This window comes from Gopherus evgoodei, unplaced genomic scaffold (genome assembly GCF_007399415.2).
Source record: "Gopherus evgoodei ecotype Sinaloan lineage unplaced genomic scaffold, rGopEvg1_v1.p scaffold_45_arrow_ctg1, whole genome shotgun sequence".
NCBI classification, from domain to species: domain Eukaryota; kingdom Metazoa; phylum Chordata; order Testudines; family Testudinidae; genus Gopherus; species Gopherus evgoodei.
In genome coordinates, this window is record NW_022060066.1 from 1,642,689 (window position 1) to 1,668,085 (window position 25,397).

General features: G+C 47.7%; 1 protein-coding gene across 3 annotated transcripts in view; it reads left to right on the plus strand.

Annotated features, from left to right (window-relative positions):
- LOC115642800 (cytosolic phospholipase A2 gamma-like) overlaps nucleotides 1–22,656 on the plus strand; it is a 52,618-nt gene extending 29,962 nt beyond the window's left edge. For all 3 annotated transcript variants that reach the window (XM_030546501.1, XM_030546502.1, XM_030546504.1), the window contains 6 exons: nucleotides 1,778–1,900; nucleotides 2,292–2,417; nucleotides 6,142–6,237; nucleotides 7,887–8,041; nucleotides 9,101–9,269; nucleotides 22,428–22,656. In XM_030546501.1, the coding sequence (XP_030402361.1) occupies nucleotides 1,778–1,900; nucleotides 2,292–2,417; nucleotides 6,142–6,237; nucleotides 7,887–8,041; nucleotides 9,101–9,269; nucleotides 22,428–22,591 (833 nt within the window). In that variant the 3' untranslated portion in view covers nucleotides 22,592–22,656. The remainder of the gene's footprint in view (nucleotides 1–1,777; nucleotides 1,901–2,291; nucleotides 2,418–6,141; nucleotides 6,238–7,886; nucleotides 8,042–9,100; nucleotides 9,270–22,427) is intronic.
- The last annotated feature ends 2,741 nt before the right edge of the window (nucleotides 22,657–25,397 follow it).

Here is a 25,397-nt window from a genome sequence, read left to right on the forward strand (position 1 = left end):
AGATTGCCAATTGCCCCGCCCACAGGTCCGATGGTTTAATTATACAGATCAAAAGTGGCAAGGTCCTGTGGATTTATTAACATGGGGAAGGGGCTATGCCTGTATTTCTACTACTACAGGTCCCAGATGGATCCCTGCAAAGTGGGTTCGACCGTGGCTCACCCAGCGACGTGATAAGCAACCACACGATCCCGATATAGAAGCGGCAAACGACGATACCATCCCGGATCTACGCTTCCTCTTTCCTGACTTTAATTAGAAACTTGTAATTATTAGTTAAGTTGTAAGATGTAGATAGTATACGTTGTGCAGTTTTGTAAAATCGAGCAACTATTGATTATAGAATAATGTGTATAACCTCACCCAGGGAGAGAATCCTCCGTGGGATTGGCTTAATAGTTTTGGTTAACCAACTTGGTATACTTCACTATTACATGCTAAATTGTATCTATTAATGATTGTATTGCTTTTCTTGTTTTGCTCCTTGTTTTGTTTATATATTATGACAAAGTCTTATGCGCATTGCCACGGCCTTGTTTGAAAAGAAAGGGGGAGGTGTAGGGACTTATCCTCCCTACTCGGATCGAGTGCGGTGCTGGACCGGGGTTGTGTCCGGGCTCTTTGCGTGGAGCCGCCGCCTCCTCGCTGCCTCCTTGCTTCCCCCCGGGCCGGTCTCTCTGCTGCCGCCGTCCGGGAGAGGAGGCGAGCGGCTCGGGCCTCGGCCCCCGCTCCTCGCTCCCTCTCATGCGCTCGGACGCCGGGCGCTGCTGGGGCCCCGGCCGGGCAGCGCAGGGAGCCCAGGCGGCCGGGCTCGGCGCCGTTCCCGCTCTGATCTCGGGTAGGTGTGGGTCCCTGCGCAAGGCGCTCCGCGGGCAGAGGTGGGCGGCAGCTGTCACATGTAAGTGTCCGTTGCCTCCTCAGCTGGAGTCCTGTGGCTGTGGCTGGGGGGGCTGGTCTGAGCCGCTTGTTCTCTGTGTTCCACATGGAGCGATTGGTTCAGGAGAGGAGAGGGGAGGAGGCTGTAGATCCTTCTTTGTGTGGTCGGGGATTGCGTTGTTGCGGTTGGCCAATCGCGTGATTAGAGGCATGGTAAGCGTGTGATTTTTTCTTCTTGTCCAATTAGATTGCTAGCATGTACGATGTTAGCCCACATGATTGGTTCTTATGTAACCAGACTTAACTATATAAGGAGGTGGTGGAAAAGAATAAATTGATTCCTGACTTGTTTCCAGCTGTGTTGACTGTGTGAATTTTCTTCGCTCCGCATGAGATACCACACTTTTCCACCTTCAGTGCCTGACAGATGGAGCTGAACTTTCCTTGAGAGCTGTAGGCCCAGGACCAGATGGGATGATGCTTAGTAGTGGTGGGTGCATTTATCCCAGGAGGCCCAAATGACCTCCTCAGAGCTTAGTCAGCACCAAGCAGCTGAAACCCCAAACCAGTTGCCAATTTGGTTGAACAACCATTTTTCATTCAATAAATAAAAAAGAATTGTGAGAAGCCCACATCAGCCCCAGGTAGCTCACACGGTAAGCCAGGTGTCATTGGGAGGTGAGTTCTAACCACTACCCTCCTCCTTCCACTGGCGTAGGGCCTGACATTCTAGGACAACAGGTACAGACAGATTCCACAGCCAGGTGTCTGACCCTGGCTGTTGCATCCCTCCTCTCAAGAGACTTTGGGCACTGGGGACAAGTCTTTCCTCCTTTCATCCCCAGGGGCTTACAGGACAAACAGCTGCCAGCTGGCCACATTATATTCTTTTTCCTCCAAGGTACTGATTACACTAGTGTACTTCATCGAGGTATCCTCCTCCTGCTCCAGGAGCTTCATGTTCGTGCCTCAGCTGGGGAAGATTGCAAGAGAATCTTAAGGCAGCTGAAGGAAGTCCTGAAAGGCAAGTGAACCAGCAGGACTAAATTTACCTCCTCTCCCTGTGTCTAGTCATTTAGAATGAGATTTTCAAAAGGGGTCCAAAGTCTATTTCCTTTGGTGCCTTCGGTAATGCCAGCTCCCATGAATTGCTGTGAATGAATTGTGGCATGCTCATTTCCATGACAACATGCATGTATTTGCCAATATTTTTACAAATCCTCAGGGCTGTTCCAACACACACAGGCTGAGGAAAAAGAGCCTGAGGGAATTAGGACCCCAAATCCTATTGCTTTTAAATGGACCAGGGCACCAAAACTGCCTTAAGCCCCATTGAACATTCCTGCAACCCTAAACATATCTAATAAACCTTTCACTGCTTGTCCCAAACCTTGTTTCATCCATTATTTATGCAGAGGAGAATAGCAAGTATTCCTACCTGAAGTGCTATGAAATTAGTGAGACCTTGGATTTGAAGAGCTGGGAAGAGATAATGCTGGAGTTTGCTGAACTCATCTGTATTTTTGAAAAGGAACTTGGAGGCAAGTTTTATAGAAAAATTTCTCAGTTAGATGGGGCTTCTCAAAGCCTTCCAGCTCATTGATTTTCCAAATTATTGCTCCAGATGTGGGAGCAAAGAACCAGATGTGCCCTAAAAGGAAGAAAATTGGTCATTTAACTATTTCCCTCCATAATTCATTATTTCAAGTGTGTCATCTCTTTCTTCTACTATTTCTCCCCTCACATTAAGAGGGAAAACCAAAAATTTATGATAACCAGTATCTGGTTAAAGGTTAGGAAACAAAGACTAGGAATAAATAGTCACTTTTCACAATGGAGACAGATAAATAGTGGTGTCCCCCAAGGATCTGTGCTGGGACCAGGGCTGTTGAACATATTCATAAATGATCTGGAGAAAGGGAAAAAAAGTTTAATGGCAAAACTTGCAGATGATACAAAATTACTCAAGATAGTTAAGTCCAAATCAGACTTACAAAGGGACCTCACAAAACCAAGTGATAGGACAAGAAAATTGCAGATGAAATTCAATGTTGATAAATTTAAAGTAATGCACATTGGAAAATGTTATTCCAACTCTATATGATGGGGTCTAAATTAGCTGTTACCACTCAAGAAAGAGATCTTGGAGTCATTGTGGATAGTTCTCTGAAATCATCCACTCAATGTGCACCGGCACTCAAAAAACAACAACAAAAAAACAAACAAAACCCCCAGAGTGTTGGGAATCATTAGGAAAGGGATAGACAATGAGAAAGAAAATATCATATTGCCTCTACATAAATCCATGGTACGCCCACATCTTGAATACTGCATGCAGTTCTGGTTGCCCCATCTCAGAAAAGTTATATTAGAATTGGAAAAGGTTCAGAAAAGGGCAACATAAATGATTAGGGATATGGAACAGCTTCCGTATGAAGAGAGATTAAAAAGAGGGGGAATGTTCCACTTGAAAAAGAGACAAATGAGGGGAGATATGACAGCTCTATAAAGTCATAATTTGTGGGGGACAAAATGAATAGGGAAGTGTTATTTACCATTTCACATATTACATGAACCAGGCGTCACCCAATGAAATTAATAGGCAGTTGGGTTCAAAAAAGAATTAGAACAGTTCATGGAGGCTAGGTCCATCAATGGCTATTAGGCAAGATGGTCAGGAATATAACCCAATGATCTGGGTATCCCTAAAGCTCTGACTACTAGAAGCTGGGAGTGCATGACAGAGTCAATAAATTGCCCTGTTCTGTTCATTCCCTCTGTCCATTCATATGTTCTTATGTAAAGACCTCAGGTCCTTTGCCAGTGTCTCCTAACACTGACATTCAAAAAGTTCAAGCTTTGTAGCCATTAACACTAATTGTCACACCACACGTCAAAATATATAAAGTAAATATACTTAAATCAAACTGGGAATTCCCAGAGTGTTTTTGCCAGCAAGTTAAAGAAGTATGGGCTAGATGAATGGACTATAAGGTGGATAGAAAGCTGGCTAGATTGCTGAGCTTAATGGGTAGTGCTCAATGGCTCCAAGTCTATTTGGCAGATGGTATCAAGCGGAGTGCCCCAAGGATCAGTCCTGGGGCCAGTTTCGTTCAATATCTTCATTAATGATCTGGAGGATGGCGTGGACTGCATTTCAGCAAGTTTTCAGATGACACTAAACTGGGAGGAGTGGTAGATATGCTGGAGGGTAGGGATAGGATACACAGGGACCTAGACAAATTAGAGGATTTGGCCAAAATAAATCTGGTGAGGATCAACAAGGACAAGTGCAGAGTCCTGCACTTAGGATGAAAGAACCCCATGCACTGCTACAGATTAGGGTCCAAGTGGCTAGGCAGCAGTTCTGCAGAAAACGACCTAGGGGTTACAGTGGATGAGAAGCTGGATATGACTCAACAGTGTGCCTTTGTTGCCAAGAAGGCTAATAGCATTTTGGACTGTATAAATAGGGGTTTTGCTAGCAGATGGAGGGACGTGATCATTCCCCTTTACTCGACATTAGTGAGGCCTCATCTGGAGTACTGTGTCTAGTTTTGGGCCCCACACTACAAGAAGAGTGTGGAAAAATTGGAAAGAATCCAGTGGAGGGCAACAAAAATGATTAGGGGGCTGGAGCACATGACTTATGAAGAGAGGCAGAGGGAACTGGGATTGTTTAGTCGGCAGAAGAGGAGAATGAGTGGGGATTTGATAGCTGCTTTCAGCTACCTGAAAGGGGGTTCCAAATAGGATGGATCTAGGCTGTTCTCAGAGGTAGCAGATGACAGAACAAGGAGTAATGGTCTCAAGTTGCAGTGAGGGAGGTTTAGATTAGATATTAGGAAAAACTTTTTCACTATGAGGGTGGTGATGCACTGGAATGGGTTACCTAGGGAGGTGGTGGAATCTCCTTCCTTAGAGGTTTTTAAGGCTAGGCTTGACAAAGCCCTGGCTGGGATGATTTAGCTGGGAATTGGTCCTGCTTTGAGCAGGGGATGGGACTAGATGACCTCCTGAAGTCCCTTCCAACCATCATATTCTATGATTCTATGAAACTCAAATGAGTTCTCAAGCAATATTTTTCATGTTTTTGCCTCTCTGTGAATTTCTGTTATCGTAGATGGGATTTTTTGTATCCACGTGAGTGTCCTATGAAATTGACATTTATTGATAAAAATCTAATCCTTCCAAGCCTAATAATAGTTTAGAAATAAGTAATCCCACAAAAGACGTAGAGACGCTGAATAAGAGTGCTTAACAGTTTCAGGGCCAAATTTTTAAAGGCATTTAAGCCTGGAGTGGGATGTCTAAAAGTGTCTAGGCACCTAACTCCCACTGATTTAAAAATCCCACTAGGTGCTTAAATATTTCTTTTAAAATCTGGCCTGGAGGGACTTTGCTGTAATTTAGGAGAACACAAGGGCATTTAGAACTTATCCTGAAGTCATACAATATTGAAGGAGTGTGGCCGTTAAGTATCTAGCAGCCTTAGAGGTCTTTGAGTAAACAAAGGCTAGTCCTACTTTTGGAGAAAGTAAATTCAGTTACCAACTTTTTATTAACGATCAACAGAATTGTTGACAGTTCAATTTATTTATTTATTTATTTATTTTTTACAAGCATAGTAAGAAGCACAATGTCAGGTGTTCTAGGTCTGGTAATTCAACCAAGTTAAAGAGTTATTTCTAAAAGAGAATATTTTTCATCAGTTAATCCATTTTGTTCTTGATTCAGAACAAACCCCAACATTTCAAATTTCTCTGTGAAAAGACCTTGGAGTTGTGGATTCCCCTGATCCCAAGCAGTCTTCTGGCCAGCCCGTTCACTCCCAACCCACTGCTCTCTCATCAAACCCCAGCCCCATTCCAAGTCCTGTCATACCAAAACTGGTCCTCAGTTATGCCTGCGAAAATGCAAAGAAACATCCATTGTCAGTGGGGGCTGCACATACTCCTAACAGCCCAGCAAGTGGGAATCCCTGCATCCTGGCAGCATAGTGTCAATCAGTTGGTCTGGGAGCTAGAAAATCAGACAGGCTGAGTCCAGCTGCCCCGAAGCAGAATAACCTCTGTGTGTATTGCCCTGCAAGGAGCACTATGCTACCTGAGTGCCTTTTTATCAACAAATACCTGTCTCTGCCCCTACTCACACCTACTAGCAACTGAGAGGAAGAAAGAAATTCAGTCTGCAGACTTCCCCTAGCTATTTCATTGTACTTATTTTCAGCTTTGATTTTTATTGTGATTTTTCTTGCCTTAATAGAATATGTATGGAATGTATGGCAATTGTTATGGAAAACCGTGACCTGTATCTGCTACTGGATATGGGGGTACACCAACAACTTTCTGTACACAGACAGTAAGCAAAATCCATTTGAATTGCACTTTCCCCATTTGTTTCTACATCTGCAGTATGAATTTTCCTGTTTTTCAAGGTTCTGGTTTGACAGAGAATAGATTAAATAGAAAGTAATGAGAAAAAGGCAGCCGTGTTGTATAATGGACATAGAAGGCAGCAGAGGGTGAGAGACAGGAAAGGGACAGCTATACTGTGTAATGGGTTGCAAGGGGCAGCAGAGAGTTGTGGAATGAAACAATTTTAAAATTTCAACTCTTTTTTTGTTGATATTTTTCATTTTTTGACCAACTCCAATTGCCTTTTTGAGTGTTCATGGGAAGTAAATAAAGAAACTTCATATGAAACCTGAAGGGAATGTGGGGCTTTTGTTTGACAGATAATTGTCAGTGAGCTGTTACTGTGTTTGCCCCACTCTGTTGTGAGCTAGTGTATTTTACTTTTGTAAAGTAAAAAAAAATCGAACTGTAGAAGTGCTGGATATTAATATGATTTGGAATTTGCCCTGAATCAGAACTTCTTTATAAGGCAGCCGGGATTCTCCTAAAATGGAGACTTACCAAACGCTGGCTCAAATATGTGTTTGTTGTTGATGCCCATGTGTCACTGAGCTGGTTTAGATACTAATTTCACAAAAGTAGAGCTGAGGTTTTTCAAGGAGCCTGAGGGCAAGGTTTTGGTGCCTAAAGATATTGATAGACATCTGGGGTTAATGAGATTCAGACACCGAGGCCCAGATTGTTAAAGGTATTTAGGAATTGATGTGGTCAGCACTGCAACACCAAACTGATTTAGGACTATAGACGGCCAATGGGATTTCGGCTCCTAAGTGCTCAAATCCCTTTGAAAATCTCCAAAATCTGTTAAGTGCTGAGGGCAGAAGTACATAAATACCTTTATCAATCTGGGCCCTCGGAGCTTCTGAATACCCACTAGGCCTCTCTCTGTATCTTTAGGCAGCAGCCCACCTTTGCAAGTCTGGCCCTTTGTGGTAATTACAGAAGCACGCAAGCAGGGTAGGCACCTAACTCCCACTAGTTTCAAATGGAATTCGATGCCTGACAGTGACCATGATGGGGGACTTCATGCCTAACGGCTAGAGCAGGAGTCATACCAAGTGGTGACAAAAGGCATCAGTAGCCAGGAATTGGAGCCAAAGGTCAGTGCCAGAGTCAAAGGCAGGGGGCCAGTGCCGAGGGTCAAATGCAGAGTCAGAGGCCAGGAATCAGAGTCAGTTACCTGGAGCAAGGCAAGGTGGGAGCAAGGTTGGGCACAGGACAGGAGCAGGTGCTCTCCCAGCCAGGGGTGAATGCTTTGAGCTGCCAGCACCCTGCCACTGGTCATAAGAGCAAGTCTGCAGATCCACACAGCCAGTTGGGTGGTTGGGCTAATCAGGCAACTCAGCGGGGGCCCAATTGTGCTGGTTAGACTGCTGTGGGGGGAGAGGGGGACGTTAAGCTAGCATGTAAGCAGGCTAGCTCTGGGGCCTTACTCTTGACAGAAGTGCCTTAGAAAATCCCACTAGGAGTTTATCTGCCAGCTTAGGTGCCTTTGAAAATGCACATGGAATTCAGGGGGATTTGGGCACCTCACTAATTGTGACCCCTTGGAAAAATCACAGCCTAAAACAATATGTGGATGCACGTTCGCAGGTAAAGCCCAATCTACTGGATTGACCAACAAAGAATTCATCCACTTGATCGATGCCGGCATTGCCATAAATGCCGCCTACCCCCTCGTTCTGCGCCCAGAGAGGAAAGTGAAACTGATCCTCTCCTTCGACTTCAGCGACGGGGATCCTTTTGAGGTAACTTTTCTTATTTATTGTGTTGTCTCCCAACACCACAATCAGGATCAATCACTGCACAAATACCCAGGACTTGGCCTATGACCCAGTGAGGTTACACTGTTGTTAGCAGCAGTCATTTGGATTCCCGAAAGGTGCTATGGGGAATCACAATTTGAGATGTGTGGGCGTATAGGAACCACTGGGAATATTTATCTTATTCTCTGCAAGATCGCTTGGGTTTGGGATAAGGGCATGTGACCAGTCATGACCTCTCTTTCCCTTTGTATATCAAGGAAGAAGAGGAAATTCCTTGAAGTTCAGTTTTACTCTGTGTAAAAATGGCAACTGCTTACTCCACAGATACGCTCCTGTTTGTATCACAGTCCCAGCTGATGTACTAAGTGACAGTCATTAGATCTGACCAATTTTTATTTCTGTTAGCACCAAAGAGCCAAGAGCACTCTAGCAGGAAGAGACAGGGTCAGTAAAAGTGTGAACTAAGTTCCAATAACTCAGTTAGAACTCTGCAAACTCGCTCACCTCAGCCTCACATATCGCCAATGCTCCATAGGTGATATTGTCTCCCTCTAGTGGCTGCAGCTACTATAACACTTTGCTACTTTGATTACATGAAACAAGAGTTTTCCTATAGGTGAATTTGTAAAAAACAAAACAAAACAAAACAAAAATCAAACTTGTACTTTTGGAGCTGAAGTTCTGGGTTTTGATTTCTGTTCATTACCATGGGCTGAAGTTTTCAAAGCCACCTAAAGAATTAATTTTAATGGGAACTGGACATCCAGATCCCTTAGGAGCTTTTGAAAACCTCAGCCACAATATATGCTTTGCTATACAAAGATTTTCATTACAGAGATATGGCAACAGGGTCACGTCTGGTTTCCATGGAGGCCCTCGATTAGTCAGTTCCTTAGAGGCTCCTTGGAATGTTTGTACACTGTAGGTTAGGGGTATTTTTAAAACTCTAGCCTGGCCATATTAGTGACATCACGTTTTATTAGTGGGAATGATCATTTTATTTATTTATTTATTTTAAAATCACTTTTCCCTCCTTCCCAGACCATTAAGAAAACTGCCAAATACTGTGAGGCAAATAACATCCCATTTCCCGAGATAAACACAGAAGAGATTAAGGACATTGATAAGCCCTCTGACTGCTACATCTTCAAAGGAAAAGATGTTCCTACCATCATGCACTTCCCTCTCTTCAACAATAAAAATTGTCCAGGTACTTTAATTGTACACCTCTCTTCTAAAACTCTATGGGCTAGATTCACAAAGGGACTTTGGTGCCTCATTGCTGGTTTAGCTACCTAAATGTCAGGATCAGGCCTCAGCGGGAATCACAAAACTGCTGCTTAGCTGCCACCAGACTCTATAGGAATCTACACTTGCTCAGGGCCTAAGATTTGCAGAAAAGTTCTCTCAGTGTATGTGTTTCTGTCTCTGGGCATGTCCACTGCTGCCCCATCCCAGGCTTCCAGATGCACAAAGAGCAGCATTTCTCTGCCTCACTTGGCTGTGGCAGACATGCTGAGGCATGGCTTGCAGGATCAGGCCCCTGTGTGCTCTCTCTCAGGTGAATGCCAAAACCACTGGGCAGGGGGATATTGTGATGTGGGAATCTCTCAGTATCTCCTGTTGTAGCTGTTCCAGTTTGGATAAATAATTGGAGAGACAGTGGAGCAGGGGGACTGGATGCTGGGGCCCCCACAACCCGTGTAAGTGTTGTAACCACCAGACTATAGAGTGTCTTTCATCACAGCTGAGAACCCCAAGCAGAGACAAGCGCCTTCCTCCAGCCTGGACTTGAGTGCTGAGTTTGTGGATCACTTTCCCAGGAACCTGTCGTTCTTTGTTCTTTGCACCAGGAGCCTGGGCACCTAACTCAGCCTGTCTGAATCCCAATGATTTTATAGGGGTCTAAAGTTTTATAGGCACCATGACTCTCAGTAACTCAACACCTGAGTTCTGCTGTGAACCTCATCCCATGTGTCTGGTCGGAGCTCACTGACTGAAATGGAGTTTCTCCTGGCTGACACTAGTGGACATGAGCAGAGGAGCTCAGGTATTGCCACTGTCTACCAGAGCAGGGTCCATCTAGCTCTCTGTCCTGACTCTGACAGTGTCCAACATGACATGAGTCACAAGGAAGGGCACAAAACCCCATAATAAAAAATTACAAATAAACCTTTCCCAGGGAAATAGTTTTCATATGGGCTAGTGCAGGCAGGTTTATACCTTTTGCATTCTCTTTTAATCCATGGATGTTTGCATAATATCCAACACTTCCTACAATCCTATTGTGACCGGCCATGGTAATCCCTGCAACAATGAGTTCCACAGGTCACTTGTGTGTTCAGCAAAATAATCCCACCTGTTTTAAATGTGCTGCTTTTTAATTCATTGAGTCACCCTGCGGTCAGAAACTAGGCCTGCTGGTTCATGCTAATCAAGACAAAGGTGCAAGTTCTTACTGATCAATGTTTTAAATTTTTTTATATATATTTTACTGAAAAAGAATGGATTTCTCTAGATTTCCACTCTCTGTAACTGAGAGGAGATGTGTCAGAACAGGCCACCTTCAGTGGGGAGTGGAAAGGGGACCTAACTGGTATCACTTAGACTTCCTCTTGGCCTGTCAACATGTGCATTACATGAGATACAGACTCCCTTGTACTCATTGGACAGATTCAGCTTTGACCTGCTACACTGGTCATGTAATTGCAGATCCTCACAAGGACTTGGGCACCTAACTCACATCAATATTCCAGCTGCCCAGCAAACAAAAGTGTCTGGAAAATCTTTGTTTTTTCCTAGTTTGCAAAGGGAAGGGGAATAAAATAGACAAACTGAGGAGGGTAGAATCATTGAATATCAGGGTTGGAAGAGATCTCAGGAGGTCATCTAGTCCAGAACCCTGCTCAAAGCAGGACCAATTCCCAACTAAATCATCCCAGCCAGGGCTTTGTCAAGCAGGGCCTTAAAAACCTCTAAGGAAGGAGATTCCACCACCTCCCTAGGTAACCCATTCCAGTGCTTCACCACTCTCCGAGTGAAAACGTTTTTCCTAATATCCAACTGAAACTTGAGACCTCTCCCACTGAAACTTGAGACCATTACTCCTTGTTCTGTCATCAGGTACCACTGAGAACAGTCTAGATCCATCCTCTTCGGAACCCCCTTTCAGATAGTTGAAAGCAGCTATCAACCCCCCCCTCATTCTTCTCTTCTGCAGACTAAACAATCCCAGTTCCCTCAGCCTCTCCTTATAAGTCATGTGCTCCAGCCCCCTAATCATTTTTGTTGCCCTCCGCTGGACTCTTTCCAATTTTTCCACCGCCTTCTTGTAGTGTGGGCCCAAAACTGGACATAGTACTCCAGATGAGGCCTCACCAATGACGAATAGAGGGGAATGATCACGTCCCTCGATCTGCTGGCATTGCCCCTACTTATGCAGCCCAAAATGTAAGGAAGATGGGGACAAGAACTCATCTGTAGAGCATCTTCTTATGGCCAGGTGCGAGCATAATGTCTCTTTCCCCATCTGGAGCCCCCAGCGGATGGTCACCTTGGTGGACCACCTTTTCCCAGGGCTCAGCCTTTGGGTTAGGTCATAATTTAAATCCCCCCATTCCAGTGTACCAGGGTCCCAGAAAAAAAGTCTAGTGTCCTTATATCAGGTCTCTGGCAACAACTCTAGTCCTCGGGAGCTTGAGCAACTTTACCACATGGCTTCCAGTCATCCTTGGCCCTTTTCAAGGAATTCATGCCCTTCTCCTGTGGCTGGTAGGGGAACCCTGGCCCACACACTCCACTGGTTTGCAGCCTAGGGGCCCTATAACCAACAATCACGGTCTGCTCCTTTCACAGGCCTTCTTCTTCTAAACCTCTCTAGGTTCAGCCTTCTTTCAGGGGCAGGCTCTCCCCTGGAATCCCTTAACAAAAATCCCAAGACAAACGGATGAACTGAAGCCGATTTCTGCCCTCCTCAGGCTTGGCCTCTCATCCTTCCCTGCTGCTTTGTTCCTCTGCTGAGCAGCTCCCAGGGCTCTTTCCCTGATTCTCCAAATCCTGCCCTTTGTTCAGGGCTTAGTACTGGAGCCAGCTTTGTTCCAGTAGTTGCTATCTCTCACTGCCTCTTGCCAGATTTCCAATCTCAGGAGACCATCCCTGGGGCCAAATCTCTTCCATATCTCTCCACTCCCTAACTCAGAGAGAGGTGCTTCTTGCAGCCCCCTTCTTCGCTGAAACTCCGGCCTTCATGGAGCTCACCTAGCACCTTCCTCAGCTGGCACTCACCTTCAGTTAAGTCTGGTTCTCTCTTCACATGCAGCCAGGTAACATAATTGGCCCAAGTTAACCCTTTCAGGGCCTTTTTGGGCTACATAGTCAATCACACCAGTGTAGATAGATAGATAGATAGATAGATAGATAGATAGATAGATAGATAGATAGGCTATCCCAATACAATCTATCTATCTTTCTGGCTAGCTAGCTAGCTAAGCTTTCTTAAAAGCACGAGATGGGCTTAAAATCATGAAATTGTTAAGAAAACACTAAATGCCTGGTTATTTGTATTTGTTTTCTGGTTTCTGCACATTTACAGTACATTAGTGTCACATTTTCAGGTTTTTCTGTGAAACCTAAGGACTGGAAACTTACTTTTGAAAATATAAAGAACAGCTGCGATCCTCATCTAATCCTGATAACAGTCTTCAAATATGTTAAGGGCTTTATAAAGAGGATGGGATCAATTATTCTCAATGTCCATTGAAGAAAGGACAAGAAGTCATGGGCTTAATATGGCCCATGACTTCTATAAGGTTAGAAGGGACCACAAGGGTCATCTAGTCTAACCCCAGCCAAGATTCAGGATTTATTCTATCTAAACCATCCTGGAAAGATGGCTACCCAGCCTCCTTTTGAAAATCTCCAGTGAAGGAGATTCCATGACCTCCCTAAGCAATTTATTCCATTGTCCTACCATTCTTACAGTTAGGATTTTTTCCTGAGATTCAGTCTAAATCTGTTGTGTTGTAGTTTGAACCCATTGCCTCTTATCCAGCCCTCTGTGGCAAGAGAGAACAACTTTGCTCCATCTTTTTTCATGGCAGCTGCTAGGGTTCCCTCCCCACTCTGAACTCTGGAGTACACATGTGGGGACCCGCATGAAAGCCCCCCTTTAGTTTATATTCCAACAGTTTAGGTTAAAAACTTCCCCAAGGCAAAAATTCCTTTTCTTGTACTTGGACGGTATTGCTGCCACCACCAAGTGATTTAAACAAACATTTAGGGAGGGGCCAGTTGGAGCCCTACCTTCTCCAAATATCCCCCCAAGCCCCTTCACCCCTTTTCCTAGGGAGGCTTGAGAATAATATACTAATCAAATAGGTAAACAAAGTGAGCACAGAACAAATCCCTGGTTTTTAGGACACTGAAAATTAATCAGGTTCGTAAACAAAGAATTTTATTAAAAAAAAAAATAAAAGAATCACACCTGCAAAATCAGGATGGAATATACCTTTACAGGTTAAATAAAAAGATTTAAACCACAGAGGATTCCCCTCTGACTCTGCTTCTCAGTTACAAAACAGGAATAAAATTACTTCTTCTTCGAGTGATTGCTCATATCCATTCCAGTTAGGTGTGTGCGCCGCGCGTGCACATTCGTCGGAAAACTTTTACCCTAGCAACTCAGTGGGCCGGCAGGTCGCCCCCTAGAGTGGCGCCATCATGGCGCTTGATATATACCCCTGCCGGCCCGCCCGCTCCTCAGTTCCTTCTTACCGCCCGTGTCGGTCGTTGGAACAGTGGAACGCGGCTTAGCTGACCTCCACTTCCCTAGCTACTCGTAGTTCTCATATATAGTTATGCAGTTATAATCCTTTTATATATATATTTGTATAGTTATACGTTTTTTCTTGGCTAACATAGTTAGTTTAGTAATAGTTAGCGGGGTTCAGGAAGTAGCCCCTTCCATGAACCCGGTGCTGGAGCCCATGCACGGCTCACCGGGTTTTAAAATGGGCTCGGCCTGCCAGAAGCCAATGCCGAAGGGAGATCCACACAACTCCTGTTTGAAGTGCCTCAGGGAATCACACTTGAAAGCTAAGTGCCCCATTTGCGAGGCTTTTAAGCTGAGAACAAAAAGGAGCGGGACTTTCACTTACCGCTCCACCTTTGGCGCCGAGCGATGATCAAGCGGCTGGCAGAAGCGCCTCCTCGGCACCGGACCCCGCCGGTACTGCCAAGGCCTTTCGGCACCAGCTGTCGCCGGCACCGAAGATGACTCAGCACTGCTCCCTTCCTCCGAGGTCGAGAAAGCCTACGATTCCTGCTGGTGCCTGACGGCTCCCCGGCACGCGCCGTGGTTGAGCCCCCTGCTCCTGCTGCTTCCGTGCCACCTGCATCGCAGCCAGACAGCTCGTCTAAGTCGGATTGTCCGGCACCGACACCTGCAGAGGCACCGATGACATCGGCACCGTCGATTCCAGTCCCCCAGGGCCATTGAATCCGGTGCCTGACAGCTCCCCGGCACGCACCGTGGTAGAACTTACTGCTCCTGCTGCTTCCGTGCCAACGGCACCGCTGCCAGAGAGCTCGTCTAAGTCGGATCGCCCGGCACCGACACCTGCTGAGGCACCGACGACGTCGGCACCGTCGATCCCGGTCCCACAAGGGCCGTAGAATCCGGTGCCTGACGGCTCCCCGGCACGCGCAGTGGTTGAGCTACTGCTCCTGCTGCTTCCGTGCCAACGGCACCGCAGCCAGAGAGCTCGTCTAAGTCGGATCGCCCAGCACCGACAACTGCTGAGGCACCGACGACGTCGGCACCGTCGATCCTGGTCCCACAAGGGCCGTAGAATCCAGTGCCTGACTGCTCCCTGGCACGCGCCGTGGTTGAGCTACTGCTCCTGCTGCTTCCGTGCCAATGGCACTGCAGCCAGAGAGCTCGTCTAAGTCGGATTGCCTGGCACCGACACCTCTGAGGCACCGACAACGTCGGCACCGTCGATTCCAGTCCCACAAGGGCCGTCGAATCCGGTGCCTGACGGCTCCCCGGCACGCGCCGTGGTTGAGCTTATTGCTCCTGCTGCTTCCGTGCCGACGGCACCGCAGCCAGACAGCTCATCTAACTCGGATCGCCCAGCACCGACACCTACCAAAGCTCTGACGACCTCGGTACCGTCGATCCCGGTCCCACGAGGGCCGTTGAATCCGGTGCCTGACAGCTCCCCAGTATGCACTGTGGTTGAGCCTGCTGTTCCCTCCACGCCGGCGACATTACCAACGGCGAGGGATCTCATTGCCATGACAGAGTCGATGCTGCCTGACCCCGGCACCGCCGGTGCGGGTAATACAGTCTCTTCATGTGACCGTCCTCTGTCAGCACAGCAGAGCGGCACCGTTCATGATCACGGTCCCGCAGACACTCCAGGTCCTGTCGGCACACCCGACACCACTTGCAGTCCCGGTGCTGTTTTCCTCATCGGTACTGGTCGCACTCGCTGCACCGGTCAGTATCCCGTTCGCCTACCCGCTATCGGCACCGTTCCGACTCCCGGCACCGCGACAGGTACCTTGACTCCTGTAGCCTCTCCCGGAGCCTCGAGATCTCGGTCGACCTCCCGGCACCGTTCTGGTTGCGGGTCTGGATCTCGTTCCAGGTACCGGTACACCTCCCGGTGCCGGTCCCCGGTGCCGAGTTGGGCAAGGTCCGATAGAGTCAGAGACTCTGCCTGTGCCTTCTTTTAGTGCCTCCATGGCCATCCAGACACGCATCCGTGTCATCCCACATGCGCAGATCTTATGCTCAGGACCACGATTCAGCTGCTATAATTATAGCACCTGGGTGAAGGTAGTTTAGTTTATGGAGTTTCTCCCTCAAAACTCCCGCCAAGAGTTCGCTGCCGTCTTGGAGGACGGGGGAAAAAGGTACCCAGGGCGTCCCTCCAGGCCTCGTTGGACGCAGCAGACTCTGCAGCCAGGACTCTGGCCTTTGGTGTCGCCATGAGGTGCACCTCATGGCTTCAAGTTTCAAACCTCCGGCCGGAGCTGCTGTATGCCATTCGGGATTTACCCTTTGTTGGTAAAGGCCTCTTCGCGGCAAAGACAACCCCAGGCTGCGAAGCCTGATGGACAATAGGGTCCTAATGCGCTCTCTCAGCATGCATATGCCAGCGACCAAACGCAGGCCTTTCTGTCCCCAGCCGCCATACTCTGTGCCTAGCCAGAGACAGGACTTTGGCAAACGGCGAGGCCAAGGTGGTCGCAGACGAACGTCAGGACCCCTAAAGAGCCAAGGTCAAGGTCCCTCGCAATTACCACTGGGACCAAAGACGAACCTTCCAAGGTGCGCCTGAGGGCGGTGTACGAGTCACCGGCCGGGATCCCAATCCCGCTTTCTCCTGGCATGGCCCCAGTTAATTTCAGATCGCTGGGTCCTGCGCACGGTGGAGCATAGGTACCACCTCTAATTTGTTCCAGCCCTGTCCCCCTTCAGGGACCCCTCTCACGAGCAATTCCTCGTACAAGAGGTGCAGACGCCGACTGACGAAAGGGGCAAGGGGGTTTACTCCCGTTATGCCCTAGTCCCCCACTCGAATGGAGGTCTCAGACCTTCCTAGTCCTGCACGGACTCAACCGGTTTAGGATAAGATTGAAGTTCCGCACGGTATCCCTGGGAACCATTATTCCATCCTTGCCTCCTGGGGGCTACTATGCCGCCCTTGATATGAAGGACGCGTACTTTCGCAACGCCATCTTCCCTCCGCACAGGAGATACCTCCGCTTTCTAGCCAACTGTCAGTACTTCTGGTTTACGGCCATAGTCGCCGCCTACCTTCGCTGATGTCGGATATGCGTTTTTCCGTATCTGGACGATTCGCTTATCCGAGGAGACTCTGAGACACAAACCACTCAGCGCGTGGGCATCATCACGGTCTTATTCACAGGTCAAGGCCTGATGATTACTATAGAGCAATCCACTCTGGTTCCCAAGCAGAGGTTGGACTTCCTAGGGGCTATCCTGGTCTCCTACCTAGCCGGAACCTGCTTATCACAACTGCGTTTTAGGCGATGGCACCAATCATCCGAGTTCTGCAGGCTTTCCCAACGACCTCGGCTCGTACTTGTCTCAGTCTCCTGGGTCCATGGCTGCCCGCAAGTTTGTAACCAAACATGCCAAGCTCCGCCTCCGCTCTCTCCAAGTCCGGCTCACCTCGGCGTACCACCCGGACAGGGAGCCAATGGTCATGGTAGTCACCGTTCCCTCGAGCACCTTAGGCTCCCTAGAGTGGTGGCTAACTCCCTCCCTGGTGTGGGCAGGGATGCGGTTCCATCCGCCCCAGCCCTCAGTGCCCCTGACGATGGAAGTGTCATCTCTCTGCTCAAGTGCTTATGGTCACCTCCGAGCTTAAGGCCTTTGGTCTTCTCGGGAGCTGGCATTTCACATCAATGCCCCAAAAATGAGAGTAGTCCGCCTGGTGTGCCAGGGGTTCCAGCGACAGCTGTGAGGCCGTGGTATCTCGGTGTTTACAGCCAACACAACGGCCATGTGCTTCATAAATAACCAGGGGGGGACATGGTCCTCCCCCCTTTTGTCAGGAGGCCATCCATTTCTGGGACTTTTGCATGGCCCACTCGATGGAGCTGGTGACGTCCTTTCTCCCAGGCATTCAGAACGTCTTGGTGCTTTGACTCAGCAGGTCTTTCCTGTCTTACGAGTGATCACTCTGCCCCATGTGAGGCGTTCTGCTTTCCAGAAGTGGAGATGTTTCCTCACATAGACCTGTTCGCTCACCGCGAGAACAGAAAATGCCAGTTGTTCTGCTCCTTCCAAGGTCTCTCCTCGGGATCGATCTTGGACGCATTCCTGATGCCGTGGAAAGGCCAACTCCGTTATGCCTTCCCACTGTTCCCACTGGTTCTTTAGGTCCTGCTCAAACTCCGCAGGGGCAGAGCGCGTCATCATGATCACTCCAGAGTGGTCCAGGCAGCACTGATATACCACGTTGCTCGGCCTGTCAATAACCGACCCAATTACCCTGCCACCCCACCCAGACCTCATCACTCAGGGCAACGACAGGCTTCGTCACCCGGACCTGCAGCCTCTTCGCCTCATGGTGTGGCTGCTGCGTAACTGAGCCGGGGTGACAGGAAGCCTTCCACCTGGTCAAGTACCGGGCCGGGTGGAACCGTTTCTTCTACAGCTGCAATACGCTCGATCTTGCTCCTGCTGAGGTCTCAATCCCCTCTATTTGTCCTGCCTCTGGCCTTCAGCGGCAGGACCTGGCGGTATCATCGCTGAGGATATACTCAGCAGCCATCTCTACCTTCCAGCCAGGCTAAGGTGGACGTTCCGCTATGGGTTCGAGGTCCCTCAAGGGCTTGGAGCGCTTGCACCTTCGGGTGCGACGCCCAGCCCCAACCTGGGACCTCAACCTAGTTTTAGCCAGACTTATGTCTCCCCCATTCGAGCCGTTCACGACTGGCCCTCTGCTATACCTGTCTTGGACGACAACTTTCCTCGTAGCTGTTACATCGGCCAGACGGGTCTCCGAGCTCAGACCTCTTACGGTGGCTTTCCTCCCTAAGGTGGTTTCGGCCTTTCATGTTACCCACAGCTCAACGCAATGGGCACAACCATTGTACTCCTTGGACATCTGTGGAGTGCTCGCATTTATATTGCGCTGACAGAGCCATTTCGTAAGGTGCCCCAGCTCTGTCTCGGTAGCGGGCCAAAGGGAGGGCTTGCTTGTTTTCCTCTCAGAGGATCTCATCTTGGGTGATGGCGTACATCCGCACTTGTTATGATTTGGCTCATATTTCCCCAAGCCACATCATCGTACACTCTACCAGGGCTCAGGCTTCATCTGCCGCCATGCTGGCTCGTGTTCCTACCCACGAGATCTGTCGCGCAGCTCCATTGGTCCTTGGTCCATATCTTTGCTTCGCAGTATGCCCTGGTTCAACAGTCAAGAGATGCTGTAGCCTCTGGCTCAGCAGTTTTCATTCTGCCACATTTCACTCCGACCCCACCGCCTACGTAAGGCTTGGGATTCACCTAACTGGAATGGATATGAGCAATCACTCGAAGAAGAAAAGACGGTTACTCACCTTTGTAACTGTTGTTCTTCAAGATGCGTTGCTCATATCCATTCCACACCCGCCCTCCTTCCCCACTGTCGAAGTAGCCGGCAAGAAGGAACTGAGGAGCGGGTGGGCCGGCAGGGGTATATATCAAGCGCCATGATGGCGCCACTCTAGGGGGCGACCTGCCGGCCCACTGAGTTGCTAGGGTAAAAGTTTTCCGACGAATGTGCACGCGCGGCGCACACACCTAACTGGAATGGATATGAGCAACACATCTCGAAGAACAACAGTTACAAAGGTGAGTAACTGTCTTCTCTTAGCATAGGAAAAATTCACAAGCTAAAACAAAAGCTAATCTAATGCATTTCCTTGCTATTACTTACAATTTCTGTAATTTTAGATATATAATTTCAGGATCTTGTTAGGAGCTGGTTTTCCTATTTGGTCTCTCTCTTTGTCCCAAGAGGGAACCAACAAAGAGAGCACAAAAAAACCCTCCCCCCAACCATTTGAAAGTATCTTTTTTTCCACATTGTTCCTTCTGGTCAGGTGCCAACTAAGTTAAATGACCTGATTAACCCCTTATAGGTAAGTGGATTCTGTACCTCTGGCCAGGAAGGAGGTTATGTTACTGCATACATAAGAGTTGTTACCCTTCCCTTTATATTTATGACAGCAGCCTTTTAAGTATTTGCAGACTGATATCATGCCCCACTCAATCTCCTCTTTTCCAAACTAAACATACCCAGTTCCTTCAGCCTTTGCTCATAGGGATTGCATTCCATCCTGTACCTATTGGGTTTCTGGGAACTGGGAAAGCGGAAGCCCACCCATTGCTAATAGATCCGCCCCCGCCTAAGGGGAGGATCTACAGGACCTCAGAACCCCACTGATTCTGGGGGACAACTAATAAAAGAACAGGGACAAGAGTGAGGTCAAAGGGTCATAAGAAGGGAGCCTGATGGGGACACCGAGCAGAGAACCCTGGACAGCATCCAGTGCTCCTCGAAGGCGTCAAGGGCATTCTATCGTGTAGCAGAGTGGATCCCTGCTCCTGCCCTGAAGGGATTAAACACAGCCCTGGGAAGAGGCTATGGTTGGAGAAAGCAGCCTTTAGACTGGGCTGATTTGGGGAAGTGGCTGCAGCTGGGGCCATGCCCCAAACTGAGCAACAAGACCTTATAAGAAGGCCAGGGAAACCAGAAGCCAAGGGGAAGTCTCTGTCTGTTTGTAGATGGAGAAGGGCCTGGCTGCAGGGAGCTAGACACAAGGTAACTGAGTGAAGCAGGGCTGGGGAAAGGCAGAGGAGCTGGGGAGCTCCAGCCTGGAAAGCCCCAGGCTGCAGTCTAGCATTCGGCTAATAGGTACTGGGGGTTGCAGAGGGCAGCCCAGGGGTAGACCAAAGCAGCAGGTCCAAACCTTCCTTGCCAGTGATGAGTAGGTTGATACTGCAGTCTGCCCCAGGGCGTGGGGCTAGACAATGACTGGCAATAGCCATATACTGAAGCAAGGTGGGGATAGAGGGTAGGGGTTCCTGAGGAGGGGAGACCCTGAGAGAAAGGGATTACTGCCAGGGGGCAGCACCCCGTGTAAAAGGGCACCAGGTCCAGAGAGGGACACAAGGGCCAGGGGACAGATGGATCACTGGCCTGCAGAGGGCGCTCTGGAGCTGGAACCAAGCTAATTCCAGAAGTCACCAGCAGGAGGCGCTGCAGGGGCAAGTCCACCCTTCTACACATCCCTTTGATCATCTTTGTTGCTCACCTCTGGAGCCTTTCCAGTTTCTGTATATTCTTTCTATATATTAGTGACCAAAATTAGTACTCCAGATGTGGTCTATCCAGCACTGAGTACAGTGGTACTATCACCTCCTGTGACTTGCATACTATGCCTTTGTTAATTCAGCCTAAAATTGCATTTGCTTTCTTTGCAACAACATCACATTGCTGACTCATATTGAGGTTGTGATCCACCACAACTCCCACATCCTTCTCAGAAGTGCTGCTGCCAAGCCAGTTACCCCCCATTCTGTATTTGTGCATTTGGTTTTTCTTCCCTAAGTGCAGAACTTTACATTTGTCTTTGTTGAATTTCATTTTGTTGTCTATAGCCCAGTGCTCCAATTTATGAAGATCCCTTTGAATGTTAGCTCTATCCTCCAAAGTGTTGGCAACCCCTCAGCTTTGTGTCATCTGAAAACTAGATAAGTATATTCTCTAGTTCTACATCCAGGTCATTAATTAAGATGTTAACATTTAACACAGAACAGATCCCTGTGGAACCCCACTTGAGAACTCCCTCCAATCTACAACATTCCATTAATAGTTACTTTTTTTTGAGGTTGTTTAACCAATTATATATCTGCTTAATGATAGTTCTACCAAGTCTGCATTTCTCCAGCTTACTTATTTGAATGTCATGTAGGACTGTGTCAAAACCCTTGCTGATGTCCAGCTATATTATGTCCACTGCATTCCCCCTACCACCAAATCAGTTACTCTTCCAAAGAAGGAAATCAAGCTGGTTTGGCATGATTTCTTCTTGGTAAATCCATGCAGGCTGTTCGTGATCACCTCTTTGTCTTCCAGGTATTTGTAAAGTTAATGTTTTAGACATTGTTCTAGTAGGTTCTCAAGTTCCGTGGCTCTCCCTTTCCCCCCTTTTTAAAGATGAGCTTGTCTCCAGCCTTCCAGGACCTCTCCTGTCATCCATGAGTTCATAAATATTATTGCCAGTGACTCCAAGATTTCTTCAGCTAATTCCTTCAGTACCATCGGGTAAATAGCATCAGGCCCTGATGATTTTAATTCATTCAAACTGGTCAGAAAATCTTTGATGTGTTTTTTACTTATGCAGATTTGCATCCCTTCACCTTTATTGTCTATGTTGCTAGTCATCTGGTCATAGTTTTTTTTTCGTGTGTGTGTCAGGGGGTGGGGAACTAGGAAAAACTTTCTAATTCTCAGGGTAGTTACACTCTGGAATAGGCTTCCATGGGACATGGTAGAATCCTCAACTGAAGATTTTAGGAGCAGCTTGGACAAACAAATGTCAGGGATGGTCTAGGTTCACTTGGTCCTGCCTCAGCACAAGAAATTGGACTTAGTGACATCTCGATATCCCTTTCAGCCCCTCATTTCTGTGATTCTAAGTAAACCTCAGGAGTTGGCCATGTTGTTCCCCTGCCTCTTTCGGTACCTGGATTCTATGGTTCTGGGAGCAGTCAAATTGTAAAAGCAGAACCATTGTTTCCCTATATTTGGCACTTACGCACCTTTTTTATTCCTAGATAAAATAAAGGACTTCAGAGACACGTTTACCACCTTTACTTCATCCTACTCAGAGGACAATGTCAAAATACTCCTCAAAAAAGCCAAGATGAATGTATCCAACAACAAGGATAGGATTCTGAAGGAGATCCAGCAGATTGTGTCCTCTCCCAAGGAGTTTTAAAACCACATTTCTGTTTGGTTCCTGATCATGAAGATCAGAAATTCTGTGCCTGGCTCTGACTTACATTTCCTGAGAGGCTGTTCACTGTGACCACTTAGAACCTAAGTGCAGCAGGGAGGAGTTAGTTTCACTGTGTTGGGGTTTGTCTACATTACCCGCTGGATCCACGGGTAGCAATTAATCCGGGGAGGGGGTCGATTTATCGTGTCTAGTCTCGAAGCGATAAATCAACTGCTGAGTGCTCTCCTGTCGATTGCGGTACTCTACCAGGGCAAGAGGCACAGTCGGAGTCAACGACAGACCGTCAGTCATCAACTTACCACAGCGAAGACACCATGACAAGTAGATCTAAGTACGTCAACTTCAGCTATGTTATTCACGTAGCTGAAGTTGTATAACTTAGATCGACCCCCTCCCTAGTATAGACCAGGCCTTCAATTCACAAAAGGGATTTAGGCACCTAAATACCCCTGTAGGTGCCTGAGTCCCAGATTTCATCACCCCTGAGATTCACAAAACTCTTGATCAGCTGCCGCAGAACCCTGTAGTGTCTATGCTCCCTCAGCACCTAGTTGTTTCAGTGAAATTTCCCTGTGTGTCCATGTTTCAGCCTTGGGGCATGTGCACAACAGCTGCCATCTTGTTGTCCAGGTTCCTAAGCCCCAGAGTGATTCCCGACTCGGGAAAGACAGCCATTCCTCTGCCTACCTTACCTGTGGAGCCTGAGCCGTGGTGTGAGAAGAAGGAAGATGACCTCCCTCAGAACTGCTAGGCCAGTACTTAGAATCCTCAGATGGGATGGAGGACACCCCAGTTCAAGTCCCCTGTCTGCCTCAGGGGGAGAAGGGATTTGCAGAGGCGTCTGCTACCTCTGAGGGGAGGGCCATCCTCACTGGACAGTGGGATAGTGTCATGGTGCAGGGGAGGGGGGGATTTTGGCTTCGTGTGAGAGAGCAAGGGCAAGAAGCCTGATAACTGCTTCACTCCCCTTTGAGTTCATAGACCTGGGCTCTAGTCCCCAGCTCTATAGCCTGCAGTGGCGGGCCCCACAGGCAAGCTATGCAGAGGAACACCTCTTCTTCTCTTAGTTTGTGCATTGCTGTGGGGCTTAGGCATCTGTTAGCCTAGAACAGGGCAGCCGTGCGCACACCCTCAGGCATCTAGGGAACTATTTCTGCCAAAACATGGGTGTTAACTGAGATAAGGCATCTACAGGATTCAGCGACATCTGAGTGGGGGTCTGGTGACCCCTAGTGGAGCCTGATGCTGGACTTCTGGTGTGTAATATAGCAGCTAGGAGCCTAGTCCTTTTGTGAATGTAGCCCTGGCTACAGGATGATGAATTTGGCTAAATGTTCCTAGAAAGATAGATAGAAAGCTAGATAGTGATGCTTATTAGACACATAAGTAGATAAACAGTAGATAATGATGACGTAGCTAGATAGATTTATATACAATAGCTTGTGATGATAGATAATTCATATACAATAGGTTATGATAGATAGAATTTGAAGACACAGCCATACATGTTGGTTTGTCAGTGCTCACATGGCACCTTTCTAGGTTGACCAGACATCCCGATATTATTGGGACCATTCCGATATTAGGGATTTTGTCTTATATACACAACTATACCCCCACCCCACCAAAAAAAATGTTCCAATTTTTCACACTTGCTATCTGGTCACTCTACACAGTATCACACAGAACTTACACTGTGCAGAATAATATTACAGCTGCCTGGCACACAAATGTGTCTGCAAGTTTTCTTTGTCAGTTCTGCTGGTTTAGAAAAGGAATGGAAATAAGAAAGGAATTTTCTCCTGAGCTGTGATCCATGATACAATCTCATTTACACCTCTGGTAAGAGTGGAGTAACTTTACTGAAGCTGATGATGTTACTCCACATTTACACGGAGGCTAGAATATGGCCCGTTATTTATAATGGTGAATTTCTTATTGCTTCTTAATTTCCAAATGTTTCTTGTGCTGTGTGTGACAATACATTTTACAAGCCTCTTTCCTTCTGTGTGATGAATATTACATAAACAAACAATAATTTCCCATCATTTTTCACCTCGTGTGCCTCAGTACTAGAAATAGCCTGGCTTTGTTTCACCACTGTCTGATTGTTCCACAGTAAATGAGAGTGTAAAGGACTAAATTCACAAAGGGACGTAGGATATGTCAGCACTTACAATGCTACGGAAGCACAGCTGTAGTGCTTCAGTGTGGATGCTCACTGCAGTGGTGGGAGGGGTTCTGTAGGTAATTCCCCCACCCGCACCCCGAGGCAGTAGCTACGTCACTGGAGGAATTCTTCTGTTGACCTATAGCTGTTTGCACCAGGGGTTAGCTTGGCTACACCTGAAAGTCGTAGCACTGACGATGTATGTTTTCAGTGTAGACCACCCATTAGGCGCTGAGCGTCCCCACTCCTAACTCTTAGGTGCCTAGAAAATCAGTGAGATCCACAAAATGAGGTGCTCAGGCTTCTATGCAATTAATGAGGAGGGATGGATGCCTAAGAATGGGATCCATAAAAGCCAGCCCTTGCTGGGAGGTGACCAAGCTAGCCCATGGGAGATGCCAAGGAGGGGGCTGTGTGCTAAGCCCTGCCCCTCTTGCCTCTTTGTGAGAAAAAAGTACTTGCCTGAGTAAGGGCCAGCTTTGGATTCTCTTGCTCACACTGAGTTGTACTTTACACCGTAAGTCATTTCAATGCACTCTATGTAGAGCAGCATGCTGCTCAATGACAGCAAGGGGATCAGATGTCTGTTGGAACTGTAACAAACAAACAAGTGTC